Source organism: Clavelina lepadiformis, chromosome 4 (genome assembly GCF_947623445.1).
Source record: "Clavelina lepadiformis chromosome 4, kaClaLepa1.1, whole genome shotgun sequence".
NCBI classification, from domain to species: Eukaryota; Metazoa; Chordata; class Ascidiacea; order Aplousobranchia; family Clavelinidae; genus Clavelina; species Clavelina lepadiformis.
In genome coordinates this window covers 22,617,453-22,639,434 of record NC_135243.1, presented here as the reverse complement: position 1 = coordinate 22,639,434, position 21,982 = coordinate 22,617,453, and the positions used below count along the sequence as shown (strand labels likewise).

The 21,982-nt window shown below is 33.7% G+C and overlaps 2 protein-coding genes across 5 annotated transcripts; one reads left to right on the top strand and one right to left on the bottom strand.

Annotated features, from left to right (window-relative positions):
• Nucleotides 1–1,181: 1,181 nt before the first annotated feature.
• On the bottom strand, nucleotides 1,182–7,174 carry LOC143453120 (receptor-interacting serine/threonine-protein kinase 4-like). 3 transcript variants are annotated; one of them, XM_076954276.1, is made up of 12 exons: nucleotides 7,049–7,174; nucleotides 6,506–6,681; nucleotides 5,533–6,398; nucleotides 5,315–5,395; nucleotides 5,109–5,177; nucleotides 3,876–3,935; nucleotides 3,584–3,646; nucleotides 2,962–3,042; nucleotides 2,396–2,538; nucleotides 1,929–2,038; nucleotides 1,569–1,725; nucleotides 1,182–1,319 (listed from the first exon to the last, which is right to left on the bottom strand). In XM_076954276.1, exons 1-11 carry the CDS (start codon nucleotides 7,061–7,063, stop codon nucleotides 1,635–1,637), a joined length of 1,755 nt encoding a protein of 584 aa, XP_076810391.1. In that variant the 5' UTR covers nucleotides 7,064–7,174; the 3' UTR covers nucleotides 1,182–1,319; nucleotides 1,569–1,634. The 3 variants fall into 3 exon arrangements, with proteins under 3 accessions (XP_076810391.1, XP_076810392.1, XP_076810393.1); XM_076954277.1 differs by having other exon boundaries at nucleotides 6,506–6,710; nucleotides 7,049–7,173; XM_076954278.1 differs by lacking the exon at nucleotides 7,049–7,174 and having other exon boundaries at nucleotides 6,499–6,633.
• A 4,654-nt stretch (nucleotides 7,175–11,828) lies between these two features.
• LOC143453331 (uncharacterized) lies at nucleotides 11,829–21,376 on the top strand. 2 transcript variants are annotated; one of them, XM_076954620.1, is made up of 15 exons: nucleotides 11,829–12,088; nucleotides 12,339–12,514; nucleotides 12,607–13,472; nucleotides 13,772–13,852; nucleotides 14,515–14,592; nucleotides 14,777–14,869; nucleotides 15,025–15,084; nucleotides 15,384–15,514; nucleotides 15,975–16,084; nucleotides 16,724–16,880; nucleotides 17,263–17,400; nucleotides 18,069–18,185; nucleotides 19,260–19,473; nucleotides 20,146–20,281; nucleotides 20,548–21,376. In XM_076954620.1, exons 1-15 carry the CDS (start codon nucleotides 12,074–12,076, stop codon nucleotides 20,630–20,632), a joined length of 2,457 nt encoding a protein of 818 aa, XP_076810735.1. In that variant the 5' UTR covers nucleotides 11,829–12,073; the 3' UTR covers nucleotides 20,633–21,376. The 2 variants fall into 2 exon arrangements, with proteins under 2 accessions (XP_076810735.1, XP_076810736.1); XM_076954621.1 differs by lacking the exon at nucleotides 17,263–17,400.
• Nucleotides 21,377–21,982: the final 606 nt, after the last annotated feature.

Below are 21,982 nucleotides of genomic sequence, written 5' to 3'. Positions count from 1 at the left end.
AAGCTATTCTTGTGTTCTGTTTTTGTACAAAGCTTGATTAATCGTAAGTTAAGGTCAAGTAAAATTACCTGATTGGGTCTGAAAGTCGCATGTTGTCTAAACGATCCAATAACTTTTTGTGTGTCTTGATTTTCTCTTTATTTTGTTTCGACTGACACAATCTGTGGATGAGATGCAAAGCGGCTTTTCTCTCAATTTCATCATCTGCAAAAGAAATCAAATATTATCAGAATGTGACAACGTAAAGATTATTTGAATTATCCACCTTGTGTCTATTGCACCTGACTCTAAAACAGAAGTGACGTGTTTTACAGATTTGGGAATTTTTAAAATGGCTGCCGAAGTGTCCCAGTATCGCGCAAGTTGAGCCAAACCATCACACAATTCCGACAATGACGCAAGTTCGTGGGCACAGTAGTGATTTTTATCTTCAAGAGCTTCATTTATGCACTGGATTGTGTAAAAAATAATTGAAAAGAACAAAAAAGGTTAAAATAAATATGAAAATAAATTAATAAATATTCATAAAAAATAGTAATAAAAAATATGCAAATGATAATTCTTATTTATAAAAGTAACAATTCACAAACAGGTTTAAGCTTATGCACGTTATAAAGGTTTTATGGTTTTTTATGCAAACCTTAACAAGGTATGAGATAAGATTTCGGTGGACTTCTAGCATGTGCAATTGAAACTCATCCACAATGTACGCCAGTAAGAACGCGTAATATGATAGGAATTCTATTCTGTCAGGGTTCTAAAGTAAATGAATGATAAACCTTTAGTATTCTTATAACAAAGTTAAGATTATATAAATGCAGTCAGCAGGATTCCATATACACAAAAAACTATTCATTTTCGAGTCGTTTTCGAATTGTGCAATTAAATTTCAATGTTATTTTTTAGGTTCTATCAATAAAAGTTACAACTGTAAACATTTTCAAACTATGCAACATGTTTGAACACTTTAGTCTTTTAAAATGCGCAGTTTATAATTTTTAAATTTTCTTTTGAATTTTAAATATTTAACAAAAAATACGCAGTTTATAAATTAAGAACAAAAATATGCATATTTAAAGTTTCCTTGATTACTTCCGTAATAAAACATATATGCATATGTGTATATTGTATTTACAAAGCAGAAAATTGCAGTTAAAATTTAATATAGCGGGTTTACTTACGGGTTCTCCAATCATTTGGTTTTTGTAGGTGGCCATTATTTGAATAATTTCCGTATCTCTTACATAGGCCAAAGACTCTCGATTTTTTGCACAGTTGAGCAAAAAAACCACACAAAGATCTTCCGACCATTGTTTAATCTAATGTTTGCGAACAAACGGAATTAAAGAACTAAAAAATCGTTTTGTTTGCGGTAATAAGTTTATGTGTTACAAAGTATAACATTTGAAAGAGCTTATGTGCTCCCAAAAATGCCTAAGGGCAAGACACAATGGAACCGCCTAGCTGTATTGTAGTAAATTATAAATTTTACAATAAAAACATTTCTTGTGCTAAAAGTGCTGTATCACAAACCATTACAAGCACATAGAGGAGTTTCTACACTATACCTCTGTTTCAATTCAAAGACAATCTTGGACATATTGTAAATGAGTCACCATTAACAAAACCGATCCTTATTTACCACATTCCACGCAAAAGTCAACACTACAGTAAGCGATTTTCCCGATAAGTAATTTAATGTTTTCCAGAATTGTCCAAAAAATGCTAAGAAACAATAATAAAACTCAGCTGGGATTAATTTTTTCCGTTGCTGTAATTTCTAATAATAACTCTTTATAGTAATTAGCATATTTTAAATATACTGATAGGGTATGATATTACTAGCAGCTATATACGGTTTTTCGCTCGGTTCTGTAAAATAGACATGAAATTTCAAATCATCCAAAAATTATTATGATTGTCACAACCTTTCTCTCGGATACACCTTTCCATCAACGATCAGCAACTTCAAATACTGAAGAAACAGTGTTATCGCATCCTGACGCAACATTCCAAGGACAATGTTTTTTTTAAACAACTGTAATGCAATCGAAAAATATGCTTTAAATTTTTGTGAAAACCTAAAGAATGTGAATTCCTTTCCGACGTTTCTAGTTGGCGAACGCAAGGACAAGGTCCAGTAGATGACATATTAATACATCTATCCATATCAATATGTATTCAGTATATATGCACATTCGGTATTTATTGTATACTGAAACTTGCTGTAACGTATAGCGCAATGTTCTTTATATATTATTAACAATCGACATTTTTTGCTGGACATTATAACAAGAAAACCAAGATGCATGAAACAAATTTGCTTAAGGACATGTAAAAGTTTCTAATAAGTTTACTACAGCATAGTTGACAGAAAATTATTTAATTTTAAAACCTTGGATTGATATCTCGGATCAAAGAACTCATTCATGATTTGTAGCTTTTCTTTGGCGACTTCCACCACTTCTTCGTTCCACGTGTTGTCCAGTAAACCACAAGTTTTTAAATACTTAAGGCACTCTTCAAGATCAGATTTTTCTTTCAACAAAACAAAAATAAGCGCTTGCCTAAAAACTTAATAAAGCAATGACAGTAAGTGTATTTAAAAGGCACGTAAAGTTGTTTTCATAAAGGAAACCTATGACCCAAGTTGATGTGTTATACATGACTAATATACAGAAGTTCTGTATTGTATGTCATCGTCGTACCTTGCTTTTTCTGAAGAATATTTACACATGCCCTGGAAAACTTGCAAAGCTATATGTATAATGTATATAGTACACATTTTGAAAAAGGTTAATAAAACAATCTGATATACATAGTTATACTGCTCTATACGTCCAGCAATAATTAATAGGATAAATTAACTATAACGTTGTTTAAAAATTGTTATTTAACCAAAGAATAAAAGACAATTGAAAAAAAAAACAAATTGAAAGTCATTTCAATGCTGTTTATCACCTTTTTGTGACAAAGAGAAAGTTTCCTCATCTTGCTCGAACCTTTCTCCCAAATGCAATTTTCCGAGATTTGCCGATGTTCCTATTTAAAATAGTTTCCTCTTCATACAAAAAAATGAAAATTGAAACTGTATTAATTTAGGGATAATATTGTTTTTCAGTTAAATATCGTAACTCAGATTCGTAATGAATCGTGTCAGTAACTTGACTTAGGGCAATTTTTGCAAAAAACTTGACTCGATTTAAGTCTCTTGAAAACACACAATGACTATTGATTTAACTCGATTGGCTTCCTGCATTTCTGAAGTGAATTTCTCATTTTTTAGTCAAATCACATTAAAGTGTAATTTAAAAATATTTTTATCTATACGAACGCGTGCGAAGCAAAACAAGCAAATTTTTAAACGTTCGAAATTTCGTTTGATTTTGTTGAAAAAAGATGTGTTTTTCTATTTCTGTGACTTGGCTTTAGTCTTAACTGGCACCTCATTTGCCAAACGGCTTGAACTGATTCGGATTACAATTTTCAAAGCAGGACTTGACTGCGAACTCGAATTGGTTTCGAATCTGTCGAATATTTGAAATACAAACAAAATACAAAGTTATAGAGTCATTCTGATTACCTGTTATAATTTGGTTGTTGGTTGACGTATTTGCATGAGATGACTGAAAACTAGTAGGAGACACTTGACGAGAAAAATATAAATGAATTCAATTGCAATAACAAGTCTGCTAATAAGCCATGGACAGTTTGTTATTGGCGTTATCAGTAGAACTCATAATAAACATTTTAGTGAAGTTTGCTATAATCTATAACCGCAATATTTCATGACAAACAAGGCGAAACCTTAAATAATTTAATATGATTATAGATTCATATCTAGGCGTTAAGATATTTTAACTTTTATGTTCTACCAGTTATGGTGTCTTTAATTTCAGGTTCAGCATCAATCAACTCCATTGAAGGTTCCAAAGCTATAGAGAAGAAATTTAAAAAGAAATTTGAGGAAAAAACAAAGGCCATGTACTCTATCTTGTTACGTTACTATTAAATTGTAAAATTTGTTGTAGAAATATATAAAAATTACGAGAAGTTTTACGTATTTAGTTATTCTAAATTCTCTGTGTTTTTATGTCTTTATAGTTATTTTTATGTATTTGCGGTAAGTTTTGTTAAAAAACACAGATAGTAAAAATTCAAAGTTTGCTTTATGAGTTTTCGTATAATTTTCCTCAAATTACATCTGTAAGCAAATCAAATCTGTAAGTAAATCAAATCTGTAAGTAAATCAAATCTGTAAGTAAATCAAATCTGTAAGTAAATCAAATCTGTAAGTAAATCAAATCTGTAAGTAAATCAAATCTGTAAATCTGTAAGAAGACAAAACATTATTGGTTTTCCGTAAACACTTTTTTCAATAATAAATAATGATAGTATATTCTCTTTTTATAAAACTTATGTATATTTTAAAATTTATAAACTATATTATTATAATTACATATTACATATATAATTTTAAGTGTACTAATTATAATTTATTTATAAACATAAGACATAAATTATAATTAAACTATTAATTATTAATTAATTAAATTATTTAAAAATATATGAAATATAATTTATGGTCTTAAAATTGCAATTTATAAAAATGAACAAAAAGGGTAGACTATTTCTTTCTTTTACATCATATATATTAGAACTTAACTACGTTCAATTCACAAACTCAATGAACATAAAAGGATATTTAGTGTAAAATAAACCGTCAAGAAACCTTGTGGATTTAAGAAACAACAAGAGGTGGGCAGTACAGTGGTACTACGGTATATTGTATTACCGAGTTACTGATATACCTAGTATTTTTTCATTCATGCCAGAATCGTTTGGTAAAGTACCCAAAGCTTGCACAAAAATACGGTTTGCCTGATTTTTGGTCGCCACTGGCATATTCGGTATGCTTGTAAAAGAAATAAAACTTTGACCACATTTAAGACAATTAGCTTTATATTGCAAACTTCATCGAAAGATTATATTGCAGTCGACAGGCAAAAATAGTGGCAGGCAAAAACTTTAGTTTGGGGGATGTACATTATGAACCCGCGGACAAAAGATGATTTTGAGTAAATACACGTGCTTTGTGCACAATATACCTTCAGCAGAAGCTGATTCATAAATTTGATCAAGTGATTTGCTGGATCTAGATTGGTTGCGATGTGACTCTGCAAAATGAATCTTGTAGTAGTACCACAAAAATAACCCTATGTACGCATGCCATCAATGACACGTAATGTCTACAATCTAGATACTTAAATTTGCTTAATCAAAATATTAAAATGAAATATATATACCTTCTTACCTCCTGACGAATCAGTTATTTCTGATACGAAAGTAGAATAGTTGATCGAAATTGCATTTTTGGTTGAGGACATTCCAGGTGCTTAAAAAGTCAACAGAAATAAAAGTGGTAACCTACTTCGACGGACAACATTGACAATAACGTTTGTAACATGCTTATTATTTTATTCCTATATGGATTTTACTTCATCTAATTTTCGCTTTGACGAATCAAATTACCGTCAACTAAAAATCTTGGTGGACAAAACCGACTAATAGGAAGATTTTCATCTTGGACGAAAGATGGCTTTTTCAGACACAGAGTCTTTGAAGCATCGTAGACTAACTTATGGAAGACGTTAAGATCACGATTTCGCAGTTGACTCTGCAAATGCTCATTAACTTCTGTCATGGTCAGTCGATCAGCAGAATTTTTTTCCCAGCATCGGATCATTTCCTCTTTCAGAAATTGAATCATTGCTGCATCATCGCTTTGTCCTTTTGCTTCCAGCTCCCTTATGTAGGTTTGGATACTTTCTAGACTTGGTCGTTGGCCCTCAATGATCCTATCAATAAAGGTCTGCACTGGTATCCCAAAATCAATCGGAGGTTCTCTCGCTAAAATCATGTGCAAAGTCATTCCAAAACTGTAAGTGTCGCATTTGGGTGTCAGCTTCATGCTAATATTCTGCAAACGTTCAGGAGCAGCGTACAGTTTTGTCAACTGAACAGATTTTAAATCTTTGTAACCAGCTGTTGTTGTAGACCCAGTATAATTGGACAACTGTGCAGCACCAAAGTCTCCAATCTTACAATGCAAATCTTCGGTCATGAGAATGTTTTCTGGTTTTATATCTCCATGCAACAGTCGTTTGTCATCAAAGAGATTATGGATGAAAGCAAGTCCGTTGGCAATCTCTTCAGCAAATCTCGCTCTAAGTAGAGGACCTAAGACGACGTCTTCATCCAGAAGAATTGCTTTCAGATTTCCAGCAGGAAGATATTCCATGATAATTGCAATTGCTCCAGACCAATGCGTCCATCCGTAAACACGAACTATGTTTTCGTGGTTGGCTTGCTGGAGGTGGCCAATTTCTTTTTTGATCCTGTTATATTTTATTGATTACACAAAAAACAAGTTTTTTTTATGAGTATTTCTAATCGTAGACATTTTCGTCTATAAACTTAGCAAGTTTCATTAAATACCTTTTACCTTTTTTCTAGCAAAATCCTCTCCCTCTTTCCACCTTTCATCTCGGAACACTTTACAGCAATTGCACCATAATTTTGATGAAATCCGAGACGAACTCTTCCGTATGATCCCTCTCCGAGGTTTCCCTCCTCGTCATCAGCAATGCAAAAGATTTCATCGCATCTATAAAGCTTGATCTGCATGTAACAAAGTTCAATCGCGTAATCTGCAAAGTGTAATGTGTTGTAAATGCTTTGCTGTTTATCTGAAGTAAGCACAAATGTTCTATATTTGATTTATAGATCAAATCAAATAGATACGATCTATTGATCTATATAGGTACTTGATCTTGATCTGTATGTGAGAGCCTCAACCGCCTAAATTTCAAAATGTAAACTTTTGGCTGCTGGACTGATTTCCTAAAGTAATGGCAGATTTTCTAATCGATATAAGTCTGATCAAGTTTCTAATGATGCAAGAAATACACATTTCCAAGCTATTTTATAAAGTTGTAAAATTTTAACATTGTTTAAACCAAATTGTTTAAAAATAGTTTGCTCTTACCTGAGTTTCAGTCATGATGTTAAAATTAAGTTATTATCCTGAACAACTTCCCCAATTTACTGCAGATGACGCTTTATGCAGATTTGAAAATAAAACTATACACATCAGATTCTATTTGAGTTTGCCTAAAAGTTAACAATTTTTAACAAAAATACGTTGTAATTCAAACCCTCCGTGATATTTCTTTATGTTTGCTGACCTGATTATTTACATGAGCAAGGTTAGTTACAATAGTAACGATTTATTCAATTGCTTTAGTATTACACTTATTATGCAATACGATTGAATAGTAATTAGTTTTTTGTCAAAATTGTCATAAAAGTACCAATCACATCTGATGAAATTATTAAATTCTTACAATTAACCCAAAAAATATTTGTAATAAAACCAACTTTGTTGTCTACTTCCTTGCCTTTATATAACTGCGGAGTATTTATATTTTAGATAGTTGTCCTATTCTATTACCCTAATCGTCCCACACTGAAACATACACAGCTAAGGCAAAACAAAGAGCAACTATGACGTGTTTCGAGCGCCTTTTGTTTCACGTCAGTTTCCTTTGTTATGAACAACGTAACAAATTGGTTAATCACTTCTTGTGACGTGAAGCTTGGTTCACTTCACTACAGGTCTCTACTCCGTTCGCTTGACTACAGGTTTAAACGTCCTTGGTGTATGCACACATCTATATTTAAGAAAATGTATGAAAAAAAGCGTTTTACAAAAACATATCAGGCGATAGATTTTTCAGTTACAAGATCTGGTATAGCGCATATACAGTAAATATGCCCGATTACAGGCCGTTAATATTTCAAAAAAACAAGCAAAAAATAGTTTGTCTTACGCCTGGCATACTGTATGCTACTTCTATAGAAAACATTGTATGGAGAGCGAAATATCAGCGCGATATAAGGGAGTGTTTATAGTGCCTATAGCTTACAATGATGTAAACCCTTTTCGAAATGTTCTTGTGCAAGACATGAACGACCTATTCCTGTTCAGTGATTCCGGTCTACAACTCCATGGAAGCCGTCAGTTCGTCGTTCGTCACAAATATTTCAAGAATTACCTGATTGTTGGATTGCCTTGCACGAGTCACCGAGTGTGTTAACCAACCCGCAAAATGTTTCTGCTTCGGAAACCATGCATGGGTCATTGCATCTGCCTCAGTGGCAACTTCTTCTCTGAAATATTATAAACCCAAACCCTCAGTCTCACTTGAAAACTTCAACTTAGTGCGAGATAATACCGGATTTCAAGGCAAAGCTGTTGCCGACAACATAATTCCTTCAGCGGTTCTTATTGGTTTTTTAAGTTATTAAAGTGAGGGGCAAGCCCAAAGACAAGTTTGTTTTAAATTAAAGAGTAGTTGCCAGTAAAGATACCGGAGCTGCAGAAAGGGTTTTTAATATGTAGTTGTTAAACACTTGTTGTTACAATTAATGCCTGGGTTTTTATATAAGGTATGGTAGTGGTAGTAGGCTAGCTAAAGCGTTTTGGTTGGAATACGTCTCCATAGGTAGGTGATCAGTAGTAGGTAATGTTTATTTTCAGCATAGGAATGCTTTCAGTTATACTGTTCTTTATTTATAGTTCTCATTCGCTTAAAATGTTGTGTCGATTGTCGATTAACGTCACATGTGGGCTCGTTTTGACCTGCCGCATGGTGGGCGAAAGGTGTCACCCAAGTTTTTGGTTAACCCTATTTAATTTACTCATTTTCAGTACCTACCTTCCAACCCCAGTGTCGAATCGGCACTGAAATTTTAAACGATTGTTAAACAAAAATGACTTGCCCTACAGAAACAGGCTTTTTACAGATAGAAAGATAAATCCATTTGCTTTCAATTTATAGCATTAGTTCTTCATAGTAATAACGATAATCGCTTAAAAATTATTATTCTTGCAATTGGCTCATTTTTCATGCTTTGCCTTGGATATCCTTTGATTTGCCGCGATTGTATTGTGTGCTAATGACCCTACTCTATCATGTGTCGGTCGCCGTCAACGCAAGGTTCGAGTATAGCTGTCTCGCTGAGCGTGAAAAATAAGACATGCTCCATTGATCTCACAAAACTAAGAGTACAAGAGAAGTTAGTTTACCTGTCGTATAGTTAAATATATTTACTACTTTGCAGTTTAACCGTTACGTGATACATGAGTGTCTTAGCCAGGTCTGTAGCTCCTTTCACGGCGAACCGCAACAACAAAGTTACAGAGTTAAGTTAAGTTAAAGAGTGCTGGTGAAAACTTGTATTTAAAAACTGAGTAGAGAAAACACCCTGCCACCAACACTAACTAACCGAACTGCCTGATTTTTTCAAAACAACACTGCAGAGAGAAGCCATAAAAATTCTATACGGTGAGTAGGTGAGGCCGACCACGTAACATTTGCGACAAAACTAATCACAATAAGGCAAAGGTGCAAAACACAAAACTTTGGAATGATTAATGAAATAAACTATTTGAGTATACAAGAAAAAATACAAAAACAAACAGAACAGACCAATTAACGAAAGACACAAACTAAATGCGTAAACACTAAAACAAAAAGTTTCAAACAAGTGCACGCACACACAAATTAAATAAAGTGTAAGAACAAATATAGTGAAGTCACATTAGTTACATCTGCGTCGCGTGTTTAACGCTAGAGCGTCGTTGTTATCACAGGCATTTGTAACAGAACCACCTTTTTAATCGGTCCCCCGCCAATAATAATCCGAGCCATGAAAATAAGCGTCACAATGGCAATGGCACTTCTCCAACCAATGACCTGCGGTGGACATGTGGATGGCAAAGTTGTCGTGCGCAGTCACAACCGCACGAATGAATATGTCAGAACGCACGATATGAATTTACCAGCAACTGGTTTTCGTTTGAGAATTGGCCTGGAAGCCCCTTTATGTGGTAGCCCCGATTGAAACCCATAGAGACAACTCTTGGTATAAACGGAAGGCCCTACAGCCCACGGTCACATATTCGCGCGAAGAACACTTTATGGGAAAGAACCCTAAAGAAAATTTTATTTAAATATTGACACCGCAAACATTTCTCGCCGGTCCTAAATATCAACGACGATCATTTTATTTACCATTACAGGCAAAGTCGCGGCAAATTAGCAAGTTACAGGCAAGGTCGCGGTGTTCAAATACAGATCCGGTGTCATATTGCATTTGAACCAAATTCGTTCATTGATTTTTGAGCCACTAGAATGACCTGGTCTAGGGTCCGACACAGAAATCTTTTTCATAGAAACCTTTCTTACAATAACCACAGTCACTGATTTTTGTCCGAGGAATTATTACGTATTAACAGGATTGGCCTTAGGGTAATTCGAGCGATGCGATTGCGTTTTGCCCCACGCTGCTTAGCACCAAACTAAAATAACAATTTAGCTTTTATTTCGCTCAAATCGAATTGTTACTTCTCAATTTGATCTTGAAAAAACAGGATCTATTGAAATCTATCTATCTGTCTATTCTAAATCTAAATCTATTCTATCTCAAAGCAAAGTTTTGAAGGGAGCTAATTGGCAAAGAATTGACATTTTATTTACGTAATTATTATTACTATTATTATTATTACAATAAGTTATTTAAAATCGGCAAGGGGCCGCCATTAGCTCTTGCATTGAGCCTCGCACTTGCTTAGGTCGGCTCTGCGTAATTACATTAACTTTTTATTTTGAATTCAATCTAGAATATTCCGTGATGATTGCAAGACTTAATCTAAGCAATAGATTGGCCAACAGTCACTTTATAATCCGCAAAGCACAACACGCTACAATCTAGCAACAACGACACTGCACTGAAACACCGACCGGCATTTCACAATATAGCAAAATAGACCACTTGGTGTTGACAAAGCGCTGTTCAGATTGCATTCAATCTATCCTCAATGAACCAACGCTCGTCACACTTCTCCGCGGCCGTGGGAAAAAGCGACAGCTTTATGTATACTAAACCTACGACGGCAACGCTGAGTGTGGAAGCCTGTACTACACAAGCGATAAAGTAACTTTTACAACTGAAATCAGTAACAATACAGTAATTGGTTCCGATGAAGTGTTTTTTGTGTTGTTTGTCGTGATTTTAGATTCCTAAGTTTCTTTTTGTCTCAACCCGTATACAAGAAGATTTTATGAATGATATAAAACATAGTCGTATCAAGTCGTATGTCACAAGTAATAAAAGGTTACGTTATTTCTTAATATTTTCCGGGTCAGTATCTTTCACTGTGACCTTTTCCGTCTTAAAAGTGGGTCTCGGTGGACGTATGACGGTTGTACCCGGCAACTAAAGTTTAGGGCAGGTCAGCAGGAAACCCGTATACAGCTCGCAGCGTTTTTGAGGTAGACCCTGAATCCTCTTTGTAGTAGCATCTGTGACGTTACGGCTAACAGGGTGAACTGTTGTGTTGGACGCACCTCAACTGGGAATGAAGCAACTCTTAAGAGTGTTCAGATTTGGTCTAAAAAAAAGTAATTTTGAAAAAACTAGATTCACAGCCAACACGAGAAGTTTGCTGAAAATTATGTGTTGTCTTAGAATCAGCCACCTAAGCTGTGTTCATGCCTCATAGTGTTTCATAGTCTGTTGAGTTTGTGGTTAATTATTACCACGCAGTTATAATATATTGAACAACACGGAGAATGACAAAGTTAAATCCAGACATTCAGCATTTGAATTGTTATGACTATCTTCTTCAAAATAATTAGTTTCACTGTAAAATTGTAAGATATGATGGTGTAATAATTGAATACTAAAAAGTGACTGAAGTTAGTTATTTATTAAAAATCTTGGCAGGAAACACAGAGCAAACTTGATGGAATAGAGTTTATAATACGACGTATTCGTATCAGAGTTTGTATACATTTCAGTTAAACATGTAGTTAAACAGTACTCAAACATGTTCTGTTACAATGAAGCTGTGTAGTTTCAACGTTGACGTAGCATAAAGCGTCAGCTGCTGCAAGCCTGTGTAGTTATTGTCAGGTTTCCAGGTAAATCAGTGAAGTTTGTCATCATGACTGAAACTCAAGTAAGACCAAATTACTGTATGTTTAAAAAATGAGGTAGATTTTAAAACCAAGGAAAATTTTGCATTGTAAAAATTTTACAATTTACACTTAAAATAGTTTTGAGCTAAGTATATTATTGGAAATTTATACTTAAGTAGGGTGAACCTATAGATCATATATAGAACACGTGTATTTACTTCAGATATGCAGCAAAGCAGCGACCAAATATAACACTTTGCAGTTTACGCGATTAAACTTTGTTATATGCAGATCAAGCTTTATAGATGCGACGAAATCCTTTGCATTGCTGATGACGATGAAGGAGATCTTGGGGAAGGTGCATACGGAAAAGTTCGTCTCGGATTTCATAAAAAGTTTGGAGCAGTTGCTGTGAAATGTTCTGAGATGAAGGGCGGGAAAAGAGAGAAGATTTTGCTGGAAAAAAAGTAACTCGTTTTATTTTAAAGAAAAGTTGCCAACAACTGAAAAAGCACATTGGAAATGGCTGATGTTTTATGAAGTTAATACAATGTTATAGGATAAAAAAAGAAATTGGCCACCTCCAGCAAGCCAACCACGACAACATAGTTCGTGTTTACGGTTGGACGCAATGGCCTAAAGCAGTTGCAATTATTATGGAGTATCTTCCTGCTGGCAATCTAAAAGCAATTCTTATGGATGAAGACGTCGTTTTGGGCCCTCTGCTTAGAGCGAGATTTGGTGCAGAGATTTCCAACGGACTTGCTTTCATCCATAATCTCTTTGACAACAAACGACTGTTGCATGGGGATATAAAACCAGAAAACATTCTCATGACCGAGGATTTGCATTGTAAGATTGGAGACTTTGGTGCTGCACAGTTGTCCAGTTATACCGGATCTACAACAACAGCTGGATACAAAGCTAAAGATTCTGTTCAGATGACGCTTCTCTACGCTGCTCCTGAACGTCTGCAAGATATCAGTACCAAGCTGACACCCAAATACGACACCTACAGCTATGGAATGACTCTGCACATGATTTTAGCGAGAGAAATGCCGATTGATGTTGGGACACCGTTAGAAACCTTTACCGACCGAGTTATCGAAGGTCAACGACCAAGCGTTCAAAGCATCCATGAGTATATACAAGGATTAGGGGATGAAGGTACAGGCGAAGATGCAGCAATGATTCGTGTTCTGAATGAGGAAATGATCCGGTGCTGGCAACAAGATCCTGCTGATCGACCAACCATGACAGAAGTAAAAGACCGTTTACAGAGCCAACTGCAAAATCGCGATCTTAGCTTGTTTCATAAGCTTGTCCACGATGCTTCGCAAGAGTTGTGCCTTAAAAAGCCGTCTTTCATTCAAAAGGAATGCGCCCCGGTTAGTCGTTTTGTTCCACCAAGTTTTATGTTGGGAGGTAAGTTATACAATTTAACGCAATTCTACCAATTTTAGTTGAACGCCATACTAGTTAAATATTTCGAGTAATTTGCAATTGTTCACCTGCTCCAACTCAACGATATATTTAACCTGTATTTTCTTTCAACTATACTGCCATTTAGTATAAATTCTCCTTCCGCTTTCTGTATAAAATCCTTGCGGTCGTTGCTTACGTAATCATGTCTTTGAAATATATTGATGTTAAAGAAGCTATTATTGTACCTTGATACAAAACATAACAAAACACCAAACAGTCATCGGTAACGATGTTTTAAGGAATTGGATCAACATCAGGAAGCGAAGGAACCTCTAGCAATGAATCATATTCGATATCAGAGCTTCGTGCACCTGCAGAAGGTACGTAGATAAGTTGAAGAACCAGATATATTTGCTGCAGCAACTGCAAGACGTGTACTTTAATACGTAAAAATTGACAGAACTTTGATACTCAAACCCAGTCTTTAACACTTTTGGTGCAAAGTTAACTACTTCTGGTTGATAAAACAAACCAATCCTTACGGGTAATTCTCCTAATTCATAATAGACAATATCGCTCGTTATGATTTGACTAATCAAACATGTGTGTTGAAATGTGCAATAATGAAATATTTTGGAAGTAAGAAAACGATTTTCAATGAATGTCATAAATATATATAGCGTCCAAACCTTCTTTTAACGATCAGGAGGCAAATATTAGAAGACCACTTAAACAAGGTACTGCCTACTGTGAATCATTAATTCGTTGTGCGTTGTTTACATAGCGCAAATGATATAACATAAGAAAATAGTCGACTTGTCTTTGCTCAAAAACGTCCGAATGTTGTTGTTGTTGGTTTGAGCCAAAAAACATTAATCAATTTTTGATCATTGGTCACAAATTAACAAATAGCCAACACTATTGATCAACAGTATAACTCATTTATCTTTGGTTTCTAATAATTTTTTACATTATGTATGTTCACATTTAATTTTAATTTTTATACTGACTTCACATTTATACTGTTAATTAAACTTCCAAGTTCCAGTGTTACATGCTCCGGTGGAAACAACTTTGGCAAAAACCCAAGATGGTTCCCGTCCAGTTTTTACAACGCCAGGTACTTGAGTAAAAACAATATCAGCCAAGAAAATGTGAAGATAAAACTTCATATTTTGGCATGTCTTTGCAGCAGTAGCTCAATAAACTAAAAAACGTTGGAGATTTTCAAACAAAACTGAAATACTTAAACTTTCTTATGATTGACACGACTTGACTCATCCTTTACATGAATTTGTTGCTAGACGAAATCTCTTCCAATCTCCATGTCTTGTCTTTGGAAGACAGTACGTTGGATAGCCAGAACGAAAGTAATACAAGTGCAAGTTTATCGTCAAGTAGGTCATTTGGACATGTTTATTTTACAGCTTCATATCTTTATAATGATGTCGTTTACATTTGCCCGTATATACTGAAGCTAACTAACTGTAGCAAACGTTAAGCTATATGAATATACGAACTATCCCATTAAGTTGTTTGTGTTTCTTTTTAGGCGGTGACGTTGCAGACATGAAATCTCCGTCTCCAGATAGCGAGGTCACAATCGAACAAGGTAAATAAATATTTATTCTACCCATTTAGCAACACGAGATGAAAACGCACGTTTATTAAACATTTATTTATGGTTGTATGCATGTTTTTATGGTTTGCAATAAATTTTACTCAACAAATAGCAAACTTTTTAAGCAACATAAACCTGTCAGCGTTGTCACAAGATACATAAATAAATAATTTTGGTTTACAAGGTTTTGTTTACAACGATGTTGTGACATTATTTGCATTGAGACAAAGTACAGTATATTCTTTTAGTCTTTAACAGAATTTTCGAAAGCTTTTATGTTTTATTTCTAGCAAAAAGTTATGTTCGAGCCAGCCTTGTTTATTTAAGAACTTGTAATTTGTTGAACGAATGGAATGAGGAAGAGGCGAAAACTGCCACAGAAAAACTTGACTTTTTATCTCGTCTCACATCTTCAGGATTGGTGATGTTTTTTTCTTTGATTGTATGCCTATAATTCTGTATAAAAATATCTATTGCTTATGTGTTGTTTGGTATTTTATTTTATGGCACTTTTGAGAGTGAATATTGGGTTTGGTTTCCGGTCAATATACTTAAGTTCGTCATCATTTATAGCAATTTTTGGCAAATTCGCCGATTCATAAAGCATCTTGGTTTTGTGGTATTTGACAACTTTTAGTTCGAAAAGACAGACGCTATACTGAAGATTTATAGCATTTGTTATAGATTACAAAATTCTGTTAAATATAATTTTAAAAGAATTAATTAGTTTAAAAAGAATCAATTTTTTTGCACCGTTAAAGATGATTTGAAGCTTGAGTGAGATTTGAATCTTAAATAACTTACAATATGTAATACAATGCGTACTTATGGAGTTTAAATAACTTTGCCGTGACGTTGTGTTTCCAATTGCTTTTTTCCAGGAAGTTCGAAAGGACGTGGCAGATGAAATGTTGTGTAACAATGCTATCCCATTGTTTCTCCAATATTTCAAGATGCTAATTGATGACGGGAAACTGTATCCAGATCAAAGGTTATATTAGCTAGATCTTTCTTTATTAGGATACTTCATAGGATATAAACTAATTTTTATTACCGGTTTTCCTCTGTTGTTATAGTTGTGGTTTATATTTATTTAGTACCTGGCAGTGGTAATTTTCAATTGTCATCTCTTCTATCGTTTCGTTCTCTTTTTTATCATTTTAACAAGCTAAAACTTATTTGAAATCTTTCCTTCATTATTACTGCGTATGTTTTTTGTGTGTAACTTTCGCTCAACAAACACATTGAAATACAGAAGACAAGTGAAACGTTTACTTTGCTCGCTCCTATGCGATATTTTACATAATCACATACTATATGAATATGTTAACTAAAATAGCTATGGAGCAATTAAAAGATAAAGTTAGGCATGTGATATATGCTAATGAGTTGTAATATGCTTTTCCAAGATCGTGATGCTTATTAATTATCGATTTATTGAGACAAAATCTACAAAACGACAAAGCAAAAATGTCTCGCATAATTGTTGAATTTTCTTTAAAACTGTAATAAAACTTTTGTCAAATGTCAAAAAATATAAATGCTTACAAAACTATTTCTAAAAGTCTTCGCAAAATCAAATTAAAGTTTTTTTTACAGAACCCTTGATAAAGCTTTATTTTGTACTTAGGACAAAAGTTTTGCTTTTGGAAACTCTGAAAATGGCAATCTGGAATTTAACTGATCCAAGTGCTGCATTTTGTGTTGAATGCGGCAAGCAAGGATTGATTGCATTGATTGCAATTCACTTGCAACATGTATATACGTGCTCTTGGCTTTCTACAAAGGTTTGTCTGCATTGCTTTCTTCTTATTTCCTACTTGTACAGGACAACTCAAATCATTTCTTAGGAGTTTGATCGCCTTGTGCTAGTTTTTGAAGCAAAGTGACATTTTAATTTGATTGAAAGCGTCATCGCAATGTATAAATTCTTAAAACCATACGAAATCGTATAATTCTAACCTGAAATCAGTTTAATACGTGCATGAGAAACAATTCAATTTCGAACGTAATAGTCTTGCTATAGAATGTATGAAGTTAAATAAATGCTATAACAATAATGCAGTATAGGAGTTTGCCGACGCATGGAAAAACAAAATAAAACACTTTTGTTAGCATGCCAGAAATAATTCTATCAATGTACGTGTGGGTACAAATTCTGTTTTACAGATAATACAATTCTCCGATAACACAAGTGTTCACATTTTACACAACTGTGCAACAAGAATGGAATCTTGTATGCACGTAAAACTGTTAAATCTATATGAAATTATGCCTAATATCAAAAACGAATTGGTCAAACAAGCGGTAAGTCTTTTACAATCACCTTAATTTTTAAGTTATTTACAGTAAACAGAAAAGTATAACCAGAATCAACAAATAACGCGTGTTAGCATCGGTAACATCAAATCAAGTGATATAGGTTAAGCAGTGCATAAGTCATGATAGTTTTAGTTCGACATAATGGTATGTAGAGTGTGTGAATTTTGTTAATTACTGTTTCTCTGCAAAGTACTGTGGTTTGTAATTAAGTTTGGTGTCGAGTAACATCTAAAACTTTGCCAAGCGTTTCCACGAATGATCATAGTATGATAAATGTAACGTATTCATCACAAGCATTCAAGACTGATATTTGGCTTATGCGTGATAAAAACGTTCGGAGGCCAATTAAATTTAAAGTCAATCAAGCAAGCAAGGTTCGGCAATTCCAATACGCGACTTTTAGTTACGTTTTTTGCTAAATTCAATGAAGATTATATGCTCATCATATGCTTTGTAAACACAGAGTCCTTACTTATGCAAACCTTCGCTATTATTTGCTTACGTCTTTCCCAAAATTGTATAATTTCATATGTTAATAACCATGAAATGCCAATGCAAAGAAATAAACAATTTTAAAATTGGTTTGTTGTAATTTTGACTAACTGTATATTTATGGAAATGAATAACACCTTGTTAAATTTTATTTCATGCAGGAGTCCACAAAAAAGGAATTCTTATGCGTTTCCGCTTTTTTGCTAGCTTATGTAGCAGAAGAAGATCAAATGCATTCGCTGATAGTACACCAGACATTGATACAATATATTGTTCAGGTCCTATATTTTAAAGTTTAGGGGTGTACCGAATTGTGTATTTTGGATTCGGTCGGAATTTTCGAAAAATGCAACCAAATTATTTCGACCGAAGCATTCAATCTATTATTGCAAGTATCTATATCGTAAAAGTGAAGAAAACAGTGCCTATATATTGCGGCTTTTACAATCAAGAAAATACGAGAGTTGAACTATCGTATACTTACATATATACATATGTGCTTACTTATGTGTACTGAACTAAATAGTTCTATTCCGCAAAAGAAAGGCATACATAATTGACATGCTTAGATTTCTTGTTACGTACAACAACAATCATATTTGCTGTTGTTATAGTTTCATTACAAGAAAAGAATTTTCAAGCCGGTTTCGGCCGAAAACCAAAATTAGACATTTTTACCACATTTCGCCTGCGGAAATTTCGATACACCTCTAAAAAGTTAACATACGCTTTTTGCTAATTACTGTATGTTATAATTTGTTTTACATTAAAATTCAACTTTACTTGGTTTTTGCTAATTTGTTTTGACAAAAAGTACGTCAGTGAGTTTAAGCAATAGAACGTCAGAAATTTTTGATATTCAACCAAGTTCGTAATTCTACTAAAATTTTCCCTTTTTTAAATATATACTTTGCACTGAATGCACTAAACTGCACACTGAAACTTTTGCACTAAACAACGTCGTCAGTTTCCTATTTTTGATAACTAATTTGACATAGTCATATTTTAAGGAAATCTAAAATTTATTAATAAAATCACTTATTTCAATTTATGTTAATTTAAAGCGCTCATTATGATATATAATATAAACAATTATCTCCAGACCATATTATCGATAATATGGTTTTTTATTGTTTTCCGTAAAACTTTCAGTATACTCTATAAATTGCAAAGTTGTAAGAAAACTTTCGAAACAAAACTGGTTTCAGCGTTTCCCTTCTGTTATTATAATGTTTAAATTTTGAAGATTTTTCTGATTTCGCAGGTAATTTATTAATGTTTCGTTTTGCTTATTTTTATTGCTGTAATTTTATTGCTGTTAGAATGTCATTATTACTTGAATAACTACATAGGTTATCGGACGAGGAATCGAAAATAAACGATCATACACTGAGACTGAGGGTCAGTGTTATTCGAAAGAAACACGCATTCATCTTGAAACCAGTAAAGTTTCCTTGTTGGAAATGTGTGAAGGCTTGGCCAAGCTTGCCCGCAATAAAGAAAATTCAGCAGCATTATTTAATGCTCCTGAATTCCCCAAGTATATTATCGCCATTTTAGAATCAGGTGTGTAATTTACTTTTAAATATCTCCGTGGAGATAATAATCATTATTTTCTTGCATGATACTTCACAATTCGTACAGTTTGAGAAAAATCTTCTACTAAAACTGCAGAAAACGGTTTTACTCAATTAACGTTTCTGGAAAATTGTTGACTGCATGATCTATGTAACGTTCCCAAAATTTTCTTTGATGGTTTTCAACGATATTGTTTTATCGAATTACAAAATGTATTTTGTCATGAGAATTTAGTTTAAAGGTTTAATTCACTTATGCACGATCACATGTGCCTAAATGTCCATGTGTTATGGCGTCATAATCTCACAGTCACAATACGTGATCCTACTAAGGGCATTTAGTAGTTAAAATGAACCGATAAAAATTAAAAAATATGCATCAAATACGACATATAGTTTAATTTTCTGAAGAAAAGATCATGGTCACTTGGACAATTTTTCATATGGAACAATTTTATTCGTTTTTGAACCGGTTAAATTTATATACAAAAGTTTTAACACAGTTTTAAGCAGTTTTATAAAATGCAATTTTCAGTTTTAGACTTTTTCATTATGTTGATTATGTTGGCTTATTTCATTATTTATTAAATAGAAAGTTGTAATAAATGTAAGGAGTTGTTGTTGTTACAAATTGTTACGCTTCATATTTTAATTTTTACAGAAGATGAAATGGAGAGAAAATGTGCTTTACAGCTGATCAGGAATATGTGTTTGTCAAAGAAAACTCAGGAAAAATTCAAAAAACAAACAACTTTGGTTTTGTTTTTTCAAAAAATGAGAATAAATGACCCTGACAAGTAAGTTCAGAATGATTCATTTTAACACAACGTTTAAAATAACTATTCTTTTTTAATATACTGTAATCACAGGAGCAATTTTCTATGGATTACTAATAACGTTACTGTGGAGTACCTCGTTTTTTAAATCAGCAACAACTCGAAAAAGTGTTGTTCTATTGATCATAAAATAACCAAAAATAAAATTTAACTTTAAATATAAGCGCTTTTATTACAAAAATTCCGATTATTATGCTTTTATTGGTAACAAATTTTGTAATTTGCAGGAACTTGCGACAAATGGCAGATGATATTTATCAAGTCCTAATCACCGAAGAATCATTCTTCAGTATTTTTAAATCGAAGAAATAGACTGTACTGTTGTGCTTTATGTAAAAGTTTAAGTATAAGCTTATTAAAGGAACGTTTTTAAATGTAATTGCTTGATTGCTTGCAGAATCGGCTGCATTATTTTTATTACAATTAACTTGTAAATATCATACGTCATAAGTCATACGTTGTCATACGTTGTCACCTTGGCAGTTGTTACGATATTCACTAGAAAATGAAGGGTTATTTTTGTTATTTACTTATGTTACTCCAGAATGTTTATCGCTTGTGTTGTACTGGCTTCTACATTCAGCGTTGCCGTCGTAGGTTTAGTGTACATAAAGCCGTCGCTTTTTCCCACGGTCCAGGGGAATTTTGGCAAGCGCTGATTCATTGGGTACAGATTCAATGCAGTCTAAATAGCGCTTTGTCAACACCAAGTGGTCAACTGTGCTATATTGTGAAATGCCGGTCGGTGTTTCAGTGCAGTGTCGTTGTTGCTAGATTGTAGCGTGTTGTGCTTTGCTGATTATAATGTGACTGTTGGCCAATCTATAGCTTAAATTAAGTATTGCAATCATCACGGAATATTCTAGAATCTAGATTGACTTTGTAGAAAAAACCTAATGTATAATTACTTAATAACTCATCGGCTATGAATTAGTAAATTTGAGTTTGTTATTGGCTATTTTCTGATCTTGTCTTGTCCCTGACCTGATGTATAAATTTGGTGTTATCTTTCAAGTTCAAGTTGTGCCGTCTGTGAATACAATATTGTATACTCTCTATGTTGAATCTATAACGTTTACCCCACCTAACATCAGATGGGGAGTTGTGGACATTTTAATGTGGACCCATATTTTTGCTCTATGCTGAATTTTAGGCTATATCAGTCAAGCCGAAGTCTAAAATTGGATTGTAAAGAAAGCGACAAGATTTACAAATAGGTACAAACGTCCTTTTGTTAACATTTTGTCCTTTTTCATTGCTAATGAATGAGCGTCAACTTGTGAACAAAGAAAATCAACAGAGTTCTTCAGAGTCAAGAGAGTTCTTCTCTCCAACTGCCCTTTACAGTAAATATAAATTTGATGGGATAAATTTGTTTATGATTTTCAACGGTTTAAAATTGTGATGCAAAAAAGGGATGTAAGAGAAAAGCCCGGTAGTGATCTAGAATTGTTACAATAGACAGTATGATCTGTGAAAGGTATAACCTGATGACAAAAACATCCTTGGAGATTTCCCCCAGAAGATTTAACCGTAGCCCGCCACCATACAAAGCCCGAAATCATCTGTATTTGGAACTTATCTTCCATGCTGGTTCGGTGCTGAAGTCTTGGTATCTCTTCATCTTTTTTCTTCATTGCGACAAAAATTTTTCGAGAAGAA